The sequence below is a fragment of the Pan troglodytes genome, chromosome 13 (genome assembly GCF_028858775.2).
Source record: "Pan troglodytes isolate AG18354 chromosome 13, NHGRI_mPanTro3-v2.0_pri, whole genome shotgun sequence".
Taxonomy (NCBI): domain Eukaryota; kingdom Metazoa; phylum Chordata; class Mammalia; order Primates; family Hominidae; genus Pan; species Pan troglodytes.
Window position 1 is genome coordinate 20,592,327 of NC_072411.2, and position 12,290 is coordinate 20,604,616.

Sequence of the window (12,290 nt, forward strand, 5' to 3'; positions counted from 1 at the left end):
GTGTCAAGGGTGGGACCAGGTGGAGGTAGTTGAATCATAGGGACAGTTTCCCCCATTGTGTTCTCATGATAATGAGTGAGTCTCATGATATCTGATGGTTTTATAATCATCTGGCATTTCCCCTGCTTGCACTTCTCCTTCCTGCTGCCTTGTGAATAAAGTACCTTGCTTGCCCTTTGCCTTCTGCTGTGACTGTAAATTTCCTGAGGTCTCCCCAGCCAGGCTGAACTGTGAGTCAATTAAACCTCTTTCCCCAATAAATTACGCAGTCTCGGGCATGTCTTTATTAGCAGTGTGAGAATGGACTAATACAAGTACCATTAATAAATTTCACAACGTAGATTAAATGTGCAAATTCCTTGAAAGACACAAATTAAAAAATGACCTGAGAAGAAAAGAAACTTGAATAGATCTGTATCTATTAAAGAAGTTGAAATTATAATTAGAAACCTTTTGAACATTAGAACTCCAGGCCCCTTGTTGTGAATTCTCTCGAACATTTAAAGTAGAAGTGAGGCCAATTTTACATAAACTCTTTTAGACAATAAAGAAGGAACATGGTTTATGTGAGTATTACCTTGATGTTAAAACCAGACTAAGACCTTACAAGGAAAGAAAACTGCAGTTACTCATGAACATAGATGCAAAAATACCTAATAAAAGTTTAGCAAATTCTATTCAGTAATATATAAAAATGATAATTCATCATGTTCAAATGGGGGTTATTTTAAGAATATAAGGTTGCTTTAACATCTGAAAGTCAGTCAGTATAATTAACCATACTGTTATAATAACATAGAAAAACCATTTGAGCATTTCAATAGATGCAGAAAAAGAATTTGACAAAATTGACCATTCATGATAAAAAAAAATAAAGACATAGCTAACTATAAATACAAGGCACTTTCCATTTTGATTAAGGGCATCTACAAAAAATCTGCTAATATTATACGAAATGGTGAAAGTCTCAATGCTTTTTATATAAGATGAGGAAAATATATGCTTCATCTCACTACTTCTCTTCAGCTTTGTACACCAGGTCCTTACTAGTGTTTTAAAAAAAGAAAAAGGAAAAAGGAATAAAAGGCAAACAAATGGGGAAGAAAAAAGTATAATGGCTTTCCTCGTAGATAAGAATATATATATAGATTGGCTGAAAATAAAGAGATAAAAAAGGTATACCATGCAAGTAGTAAGCATTAAGGAGACTAGAATGACTGTATTATTATAATATATACAATTGTCCAACCAGTCTAGAAAACTGTTCTGTAGTTTCTTAAAAAGTTAGAAATATGTCTACCATATGACCTAGCTGTTTCACTCCTACCTGGTATTTGACCACCAGAAATTAAAGCAAATGTTTGTACAAAGACTTGCACACATGTGTTCAAAGTGACTTTATTTGTAATAGCCGAAAACTAGAAACAACTTAAATATTCATCATGAAGTGATGGCTATTTCCATCCATGTTGTGGTATATCCATAGAATGGAATGCTCCTCAGCAAAGTGGAGAAAAGATTTAGTGAAAAACACAATGCAGATGAATCTCTAAATAATTAAGCGGAGTGACAAGACAGATGAAGAAAAATACATACTGTATGCTTCCATTTATATAAATTCTAGAAAATTCTATCTGTAGGGACAAAAAGTTGGTCAGTGGTTACGTAGGCGGGATGGGTTGCTGTGTTGGAGTTCTAGAGGAGGATCACTGTGTGGCAGAAGGAATCTTTTGGAAGTGATAGATACGTTCACTATCTTGACTGTGATGATGGTTTGATAAGTACACATGTATGTCACACTTACCAAAGTATATACTTTAAATATGTGCATTTTGCATGTCAGTTATACATAATAAAATGCTTAAAAGGGAAAATGAACAGATGCATTGGTGGTATAATGATGAGCCTAGCTGCTTTCCAAAACCATGTGAAAGTTAATCAGTAAAACAGTATAAAATAGTTATATGATTACATAATTGGCATTCCAGTAGAAACAGAAAACTTTGGACAAGTAGCAAAAAAAATTATGGTAGAGATAAATCCAAGTATGTTAATTATTATCAAAACCGTAAATATGTTGGATATTCATATTGAAAACATCAAACTGAATTTTTAAATCACTATTGATATAATCTATGTACCATAAATTTGCCTATTAAAGTATACAGTCTAGTGGTTTGTGGTATAGTTTCAGGGGCAGCACCACCATAATCTAATTTTGAATCATTTATATTACCCCTAAAAGATAACCTTGTAATTATTAGGAGCCATTCCGTGTTCTTTTCTATGCTTTTTATTTGCCAGAAGTCTTAGGCAATCACTAATCACTATCATATATCTCTATAGATATGCCTATTCTATATATTCTATTAATATTGAATGAGATCATGTACTATGTGGTCTTTTGTGATTGATTTTTTTCATTCATTTTTGAGGTTCATCCACATTGTAGTATGTATCAGTTTTGCTTTCCCCTTTATTGCTGAATAATTTTCCATTTTATGGTTATACCACATTTTGATAACCAGTTTACCAGTTTTTTCCCCTTTTTGGCTGGTAAGAATTATGTTGCTCTGAACATTTGTACAGGTTTTTGTGTGGACATGTTTTCATTTTTCATGAGTGTATATATCTAGGAGTGGAATACCTGGGTTTGCTAAACTGTTTTCAAACATGGCTGCATCATTTTACGTTCCCACCAGCATTGCATGTGGGTTTAATTTCTCCAGATTCTCACCAGCATTTGTTATCTGCATTTTTATTATAACCATTCTAGTGAGTATAAAGTAGTATCTCATTGTAGTTTTTATTTGCATTCCCCTGCTGGCTAATGATAATGAGTGTCTTTTCAAGTACTTATTATTGTTTCATATATTTTGTATTATTCAAACTGGATTTTTAAAAATCAATCTGAGCCAGATGCAGTGGCACACACCTATAGTCCCAGCTACTCAGGAGGCTGAGGCAGGAGGATCACTTGAGCCTAGGAGTTTGAGGCCAGGCTGGGCAACATAGCGAAACCATGTCTGTAATAGGATACATTTTAAGATGGCAAAGGAGAACCTTAAACTGAAATGTAAAGTCATTGTAAAACCTCTGATGTCAAGTGAAAAATGCGTAGTATGTCTAATGATTTATTAACTACAGGAAGGGATTGTTCCAGTTAAAAAAAAATCAATCTTTATACTGTTTACAAGAGACATACCTAAAATGTTATACAAAACGACAGAAACATTGAAAAAGATAAACCAGGCATATAGAAGCCAAAAAAACGGTTATAGCTGTATTACTGCTATATAAAATAGATACTGTTTGAAAGATTTTTAATTTATACATTGGTATTTTTCTGAAAAAACTTTGTAGCAAATACAAGTCACACACAATACATTTATAAGAAAATAAAAGTTATACAAAATATATATTATGCCACAGAGAGCGTTCAGTGAAAAGATTTTTATTCATTGATTGATACCTTCCTGGGAATTTTTGAAATTAAAGTGATTTGAAACTGGCCTAGATTTCCTTTCTCTTGATCATTTAGAAATGAACAGTGTTTTTTGTTGTTTAACTTCTGAAATATCAGTGTGTCTTCATAAGATTTTTTGAATTGAGGCACCTGGCTTTTTTCCATAAATACAGTCAATAGTTACTCAATTTTTTTGTTTTGTTTTGTTTTGTTTTGTTTTTTGTTTTTTTGTTTTTTTTTTTTTGCTTCTAGAAATAATGCCCTCTATGACAGAATATTTTTCCCATGTTGTTATATCCCTGTCGAGTGAAAGCTCAGTATCCAAAAGTAAAATACAAAGTTTTCAAATCAGAAACCTAAACATGTCTCTTCTTCCCTATTCCAAACATGCATGCTTGAAGTTGACTCATGCATTTGCCTCTTGAAGTGATTAAAGTGTAAGAAGTTTATTCTTTGAGAATGCTGAGAGCTTCTTGGATAGATAGGGCCATAAGCCATAAAGATTAAGACTTAGAATTATCATGAAAATATTTACTTAGAAGACTGAGACAGGATCCTGAAGGACATTTTTCTCAATAAGAAAGATCAAATCTCTTTAGCCTTATTACCCTTATGTCTTAAAGTTTACAAAGACTGTGTTTACTGTGTTACTTATTTTATGGTTTGAATGAGACAAAATGACTTGGCTCATATTGATTGTACTAATAAGGCTTTGAGAACACTTATGGCATTATGTGGGTTGCGTTTAAGAAGAAGGGTGGTGTACAAAGGTAAATTTTTAAAATTTAATGCTTTTTAAAATTAAAAGTGTTTTTAGGGTTGTTGCATAAAGTAATGAAATCTTACATTTTTCCAAGGCTTGCTTATAGTTTTAGAGAATAAACAACTAAGTTAGTGATAGTTTTTGAAATTTTAATTTGTGACATCTGGTTTTAAGTATTTCTGTAGATACAAAATTTTCCTCAGTTGAACACAAATACTAATTATTTTTTCCATGAAGCACCAAAAACTTTCAATTCTTTATGTACTATGTGTATGTATATATGATAAAATGTTTAGGTATTACTAAATATACACTTAAAACATTTTTTCATAATTTGTTAATATTTTTATCATTATTCAATACTTTGAATAATTTATTGTCTTTTGTCCAGGTTGAAGATTGTAAAAATTTCTTTTAAGTGCAAACAGTTTTTTATTCAACTTAGAAAAGAATTGGTGAGTACGGATTTAATAATTATTGACATAAATGAAGCCTTTTAAGAAATACCTATTCATGACAGAACTTTTCTATTATTAGTACAAGTGAAAGTGCAATTAATACTGTGGATAACTGCCTGCTGAGGTAATGAATTCACTTGTTATAACAAAATGTACTTGTTTTTCCAGTGTGTATGTGGTTCTAATTTAAAGTTCTTCTAGATATTCCTCTTGCTGTTTCTCGAGCTTAGAAACTGATTTCTCACACATGATGTTCATTGAAAACCTCAGGGTCCATTTATGAAGGGCAGCAAATGAGCATTTCATATATCCCTTTTTCCCTACTAAATCTATAGTACTTACTTTTGTATATAAGTTAATTTTATTTTAGGGGAGCTGAGTGTTACAAGTTCATGAACTTATAACACATTGCCTCCCTTTGTTGGAGTGGTAATGGCTTTATATATTATAAATAACAAATTGAGTTGTCATGGAAAGTACAGTGTTGGAAATAATTTCATCTTGTTAATGATTTTGTCTGTTTCATTAAATCAAACTAACCTTATCCTTTGATGTACATTATTTCTTAGAAATCTGAGAAGTCTTGGCAAATTCATGCAGATTTCAAGATGGTTGTGTGTGTATGTGTGTAAAATGTATTTGAAACCATAAAAATGTCTTTGGGGCTGTCCTCAGTGGCTCAATCCTGTAATCCCAGCACTTTGAGAGGCTGAGGTGGGAGGATCCCTTGAGGCCAGGAGTTCCAGACCAGCCTTGGCCACATAGTGAGACACTGTCTCTACAAAAAAAAATGGAAAAAAAAAAATTGGCCAGGTGTGATGATGTGTGCCTCTAGTCCCAGCTACTCAGGAGGCTGAGGTGGGAGGCTCTCTGGAGCCCAGGAATTCAAGGCTGCAATGAGCTATCATCACACCATTGCACTCCAGCCTGGATGACATAGGGAGGCCCTGTCTCAAAAAAAAAAAAGGCCTTTGGGTACAGTGGTGGCTTCTGCCTGTTATCCCAGCTACTTGGAAGGCTGAGGTGGGTGGATAGGTTCAGCCCAGGAGTTCAAGGCTGCAATGAGCTGATTGTGCCACTGTACTCCAGCATGGGCAACAGAGCAGGACACCACTGCCTCTTGAAAAATAAAGAAAGTCTTTGAATCAGCTCTGTTGTACTGATCTACTACGTGATTATAAACTATGGTTTATCGTTTATGTTCATAAAATACAGAGGGATTTTTTTCAAGAGACTTTTTATTGAAATAAAACATAATACCAAAATTGTGCATATTTTAAGTACACAACTTGATGAAGTGAACATATCCATATGAGCACCTCCAAGATATGTAGTATATGTACCGCCTTCTAATATGTAGAACTTTACCAGCACCCCAGATGCTTGAAATGTTGCTGCTGGAGCTGATGCCCACTTCCAGTCATTAAGCCTCCTGGAAGGTAAACATTACTCTCATTTGTATGACCATGGATTAGTTTGCTTATATTTGAACTTTAAAAATTGAAATTATACAGTTGTTGTCTTTACTGTCTGCCTTCTTTCCCTTAATATTTTTTGTGAGATTCATCCAAGTTGTTGCATATAACATTAGTTCGTTCCATTTATGTATGGTATTCCTCTGAATGACTATGCCATAAATTATTAATTCATTCTGCTGCTAGTGGACAGCTTTGCCATTTCCAGGTTGGGGATATTATGACTAATGCTGCTAATGGAAATTATTTTACATGTTTTAAAATTTAGGTGATTAAAATATAATATTGTTATCTGGAAACTAGAGGACAAATATTTTACTCTAAGTAATCATAGATGGCACTGTAGAAGTCAACTTTTCTAATTAGACTTATAATAATATCCCATCATAATACTAGTGTTATTAATAATAGTTATAATATCCAGCCTTTATTGAGAACTTACTATGTGCCTGGTAAAAGACCAGTCATTTTCATATCACTGAATCCTCACTCTCATTTTCTGAAGTAGTGTACCAGTTAAAAATGTATTTACCAATAAGTGATAACAGCAACAATAGCTAACTGACAATTGATTAAAGACAGTATACAGGGATCCTTTTGTGGTTCATAAGCATGATGATTAGATTTTCATGCTATTGGGTGAGATATGCCTTCCTCAGACTTTGTTACAGCATAGGCACATTACAACCCGTCTGATAGGAGAAAGGAAGTAAAGATGGTATACAGGCCAGGCGCGGTGGCTCACGCCTGTAATCCCAGGACTGTGGGAGGCTGAGGTGGGTGGATTGCTTTAGGCCTGGAGTTTAAGACCAGCCTGGCCCACATGGCGAAACCCCATCTCTACTAAAATACAAAAAAATGGTTGTGGTAGCACACACCTGTATTTCCCGTTGCTTGGGAGGCTAAGGCACAAGAATCTCTTGAACCAGGAGGTGGAGGTTGCAGTGAGCCAATATCACACCACTGTACTCCAGCCTGGACAACAGAGCGGGACTCTGTCTCAAAAGAAAAAAGAAAAAAAAGACAGTGTACAGGCATACTCTGCAAAAGGTGGCCTTGTTAATGTTTTCTCTCTAAAACATGTCTTTGTTTTTAAATACCCAAACTTCATACGATATACTTATCTCTCAGTACAAGTTTTTTTGTGTGTTGTTTAGAAATTGGGCAAGAAAAATTTTTGTTACATTTCAAATATAATTGATAGAATACGGAAATTACTTATAGACTTTTTGAAAAGTATACCAAGTGTCAAAATGGGTGAATATGTATGCATCTTAGATGCTGACAGTGAGAAGCTTCAGTGCATCATAGTAGCTGAGACATTTTCTGTTATTTTGTGTAATGTTTGTGGCATATGGTAAAACATATGAACTATATATGTTAGTGCAAACAAAACAACTATTAACCATAATTAAGACAATTTTCTGGCAATCAAGAAGTGATGTTTTAAGCATATTCCCTTCTAATATGATAGTTTAATACTTTATACATGGGCATTTATTTGTGTATTAGTCACAGGAAATATCTTAATGACCTTTTGATGGGCAAGAATTTCTTTAACCGGACATAGAAGGAAACCTTCATACCCTTAAAAGATTGATGATTTGGACTATGTTAAAATTAATAACTCTGTTCATCAAAAGATATCACTAAGAGAGTGAAATAGTATAGACCATTATATAATACACACAGAATCCTTGGTTGTATATGCATCCTGATAGAAATATATGCCAGTGAATTGAACAGACACTTCACAAATGAGGATATCCACGTGGCCATTAACATTGAACCTCAATGATTATAAAGGAGGTTCAGATTATAACCAAAATGTGCTACCTCTACATACACAACAGAATAGTAAGGGGAAAGAGATTGATAAACCAGTGGTTGGTGAATATATGGCACATATGCTACTGGTGGGAGGGATTGTATATTGATCTACCCATTTTGGAAAACTGTTGGGCGTTATCTACCAAAGCTGAGCATATGTGTACATCATATGACCCAACAACAAAAATGTGCATATGTGTACACCAGAGAACATACAGGAATATGCATGGCTGTATTCTTCTTATATCCCCAAACTAGAAATATAAAATGTCTGTGAACAGTAAAGTGGATAAGTTAACTGTTAAATTCATTATAATAGAGTACTATGGAAATTAGTGAATTACTGCTTCATAAACTTTGAATTTATATCAGAAACATAATGCTGAACAAAAGCCAGACATAAAGACACATATGTGTGATTCCATGTATGTACAATAAAGTTCAAAAACAAGCATGACTATTCTCTGGTGATAAAGGCAGAAGAGTGATTAACTTTGGGAAGGTAATCTGGTAGAAAGGGGAGACAAAGGGTACTTCTGTGGTGGTAGTAATGATCCATTTCTGGAACTGGGTAAAGGTTACATGGTTGTATTTATTGTGTGAAAATCAGAGCTGTGCAATTATGGGATGTGAATGTTGCTATATGTGGTTTACTTTAAGGAAATTATTTATTTAGAAATTTGTACCAGTTTTCAAGAAAATGGAAAATTATTTTAGTGCTAATTTTAAAATTTGAATTATATAATAGTGTTCAGAGCTGCTGAATGTTCTTATTTATTTACAATCTAGACAGATATTTTAAATTAGGAATATTGTTAAAAGTTGTGATGATACACTTTAACATTTAATTTATGGCCTAGAATTATATTTTGAAACAGAGTCATAGCTAATGTTGAAAACAGATACATATTAAAAGTTTGAACTCATTTCTAACTATGATCTAAGGTTAAAGTTCCTAAGAATTGTAATATGAATGAACAAGGCCAGCACAGGGGCTCATGATATAATCCCAGCACTTTGTGAGGCCAAGGCAGGTAGATCACTTGAGGTCAGGAGTTCAAGACCAGCCTGGCAACCATGGTGAAACCCCGTCTCTACTAAACATAGAAAAAGTTAGCTGGGTGTGGTGGTGCATGCCTTTAATTCCTGCTGCTCGGGAGGCTGAGGCACAAGAATCACTTGAACCCATGAGGTGGAGGTTGCAGTGAGCCAAGATCGTGCCACTGCACTCCAGCATGGATGGCAGAGTGAGACTGTGTCTCAAAAAAAAAAAAAAAAAAAGACTGAGTTAGGTCCAGATTTTGCAGGCTTTTGCGTATACTTCATTGCCTTTTTATTGGATAAGCAAAAAAGATCCTAGATAAAAGATCCTATAGGTTCTATCTATATCATTAACAAGTTCATGTTTACAAGGCTAGAATAATTTATCTGTCAAAAGTAAATTAAATGGAGCATTAGATCCTGACATTTTCCTGGTATTCTCTGCATTTTGTCATTTATTACAGCATGAATCTAGAGAAACATTATTGGGATTTAATATGGTGAATTACAGAGCATGTAAAAATTTGTGGAAAGCATGTGTAGAACATCACACATTCTTCCGTTTGGACAGACCACTTCCACCTCAAAAGAATTTTTTTGCACATTATTTTACATTAGGTTCAAAATTCCGGTACTGGTAAGTATTGCTTCTGTGTTAAGGCTTTATTGTTGGATTTTGTTTCCTTTCTTTAAAATAAAGATGTAGTTTATGGAACCATACAACCTTCGTTACACATACTTAACTGAGTCAAAAATCCCTATGGATTGCAGCCTCTATATCAGTATCATTAAAAAGTTCTATAGGTTCTTGTGATATGCTACAGGCTTGAGAAACCAGTTCTGTGTTCTGTATTTGCTGGTCATTATTTTCTGGAGTAAATTAACTACACTTACTTATTTACAATAAAGACAGATGACATAATTTCTATTGTGTCTTTATTAGATATTTGCTTGAAAACTTTTCTTTGTTCTAAGACACCCAAGGTATCTTATGCCTAAAACTATATAATTATTGTTTTTAATATAGAATTTAGCATATTTTTGGGTTGTCAAACCCTTTATTGTAAAGTGTTTAGAACAGTCATGAGGCAAAATCAGATTTAGTCATTGAACAGTAACCCCAGGTTCCATTTCCTAAAATTGTTTTATTCTTGATAGCTTTTATTTTTTCCTGAAGGCAACAAATCTTTGGGGAATAACTAAATCTGAAGAAGCTCTGATTAGTTTTACCTATGGAATTCTTAAAAGGCCCATGCAAGCTAGTTTTTAAGTGGAACCTGGTAAGAATCATGTAGAAAGTTATTCATTATCTTTTAGTAAAACAAATGTTATTCATTCTTGTTTGTTTATGCTTCACAAAATAAGATTTTTCATCTTTGATAAATAAAACCCTTGGCCAGTCGCAGTGGCTCACACCTGTAATCCCAGCACTTTGGGAGGCCGAGGCAGGCGGATCACCAGAGGTCAGGAGTTCAAGACCAGCCTGGCCAACATGGTGAAGCCCCGTCTCTACCAAAAACAAAAAACAAAAAATTAACTGGCCGTGGTGGCGGGCGCTTGTAATCCCAGCTACTTGGGAGGCTGAGGCACGAGAATTGCTTGAACCCAGGAGGCAGGGGTTTCATGAGCCGACATCTCGCCATTGCACTCCAGCCTGGGTGACAGAGCAAGACTCCATCTCAAAAATAAAAATAAAATAAAATGAAAAACCCTTGACCATTATGTGTTAAGATTAATTCATGTTATATGTTCATGAGAAAAATGTTTAGATGTTCCCAGAAAAGATTTAAATTGTAAACCTAAACATGTATAATTGCCTAATTTGTAATCTCAGTAAAAATAACAGTATGAAGCTTAGTACAGGATATGTCACTTGAAATACATGACTCCCACCCCAGAAAAATTAGTAAAAGTGGCTCAAAAGTTCAGTAGTAACAATTAAACAGAATTAGAATATTTTTAACCAAACAAAAGGCACAGTAATTTCCTAAGCAGTTTGCTGTCACGTTTAACTCCTTTTTTTTTTTTGCCTTCCTAAAAGCAATTTTGAGTAAAGTAAGATGACAGTACTTGCAAATTTAAAAGCAAATAGATGGAAGGAGAGAGTATCAGATCTATAATGAAAGTCAAGGAAAAAGCAAAGAGCTTTACCTACTGTTAATAAATCTCAGCAAGGACAGAAGAAATCTCCACGGCTTTATGTGAAATGAGAACAGTACAAACCCTAAAGATATTCTTTCAATGAATTTAATTTCTGATTGGTTACCAGGGTAGTTATACAAGGACTACTCTTACCCTCTGTTCAAATTCTTTTTTCTCCTCTTTGTCCTTGCAAATGTGACATAAACACACACCATTTAATTTAGGTACAAAGAAATGAGTAGGACCAATAACCAGTCTTCAACTATAATTCAAGCAAGTCTCAGACAAGATGAGAAAAAAAAGTCAAGGAAGTTACCCAAACCATACCAAAGCAAACATAAAATTTACATACAGTGACTTCAAATACAAAAGACAGTTGAAGAAACCTGTTTGGGAGGAAATCATCACTGAAACAGAAGGAAATTTGTACCATAAATATTAATAAAAGCAAGTTCAAGGACAATCTGATTTAAAAAAAAAAAAAAAGATCGGCCGGGAAGGGAGCAACACCTGCCATTCAGAAGGCTGTTACTGCCCTTGGGGAAGATTGGCCTAGTATTGACAAATTTTACATGTTTTTCAACAAAACTGGGATTAAGGACTATTAAATGGGATATGTACATTTTAGAAAGTTGAACAATTATTTTAACAGCTTTATTGAAGTATAATTGACACATAAGAAATGATCATATTCAAACTTTAAAATCTGATGTTAGTATGATGAATTACTTTGACTGCATTTCAAGTGTTAAGCCAGCCCTACATTCCTAGGATAAACCCCACTTAGCCATGATATCCTTTCTATATATTGTTTGATTCACTTTGCTAAATTTTGTTTAGGATTTTTGCATATGTGTTTATGAGGGATATATCTGTAGTTTTCTTTCTTACGATATCATTTTCAGATTTTATTGTGTCAGGGTCAAATTGGAATCATGAATGTGTTGAGAAAGTTCCATTTTCTGGAAGAGGCTGCATAGTAATAATATTATCTCATTTTTAAATGTTTCATAGAATTTGCAAATTAATTCATCTGGGGCAGAAGTCTTATTTATAGGAAGATTTTGAACATTCAAATTCTTTAATAGATAAGGCAATTAAGGTTTTGTCTTTCT

The 12,290-nt window shown here is 34.0% G+C and overlaps 1 protein-coding gene and 1 non-coding gene across 8 annotated transcripts in view; both read left to right on the top strand.

Moving 5' to 3' along the window:
• Nucleotides 1-12,290, top strand: part of PTPN4 (protein tyrosine phosphatase non-receptor type 4) — a 223,108-nt gene that overhangs the window by 148,862 nt on the left and 61,956 nt on the right. For all 7 annotated transcript variants that reach the window (XM_525902.8, XM_009443187.5, XM_009443190.5 and 4 more), the window contains 2 exons: nucleotides 4,621-4,684; nucleotides 9,498-9,670. In XM_525902.8, the coding sequence (XP_525902.2) occupies nucleotides 4,621-4,684; nucleotides 9,498-9,670 (237 nt within the window). The remainder of the gene's footprint in view (nucleotides 1-4,620; nucleotides 4,685-9,497; nucleotides 9,671-12,290) is intronic.
• LOC112208517 (small nucleolar RNA U13) lies at nucleotides 6,754-6,860 on the top strand. The gene has a single exon (XR_002942993.1). It is a non-coding gene; the product is annotated as a small nucleolar RNA U13 (small nucleolar RNA).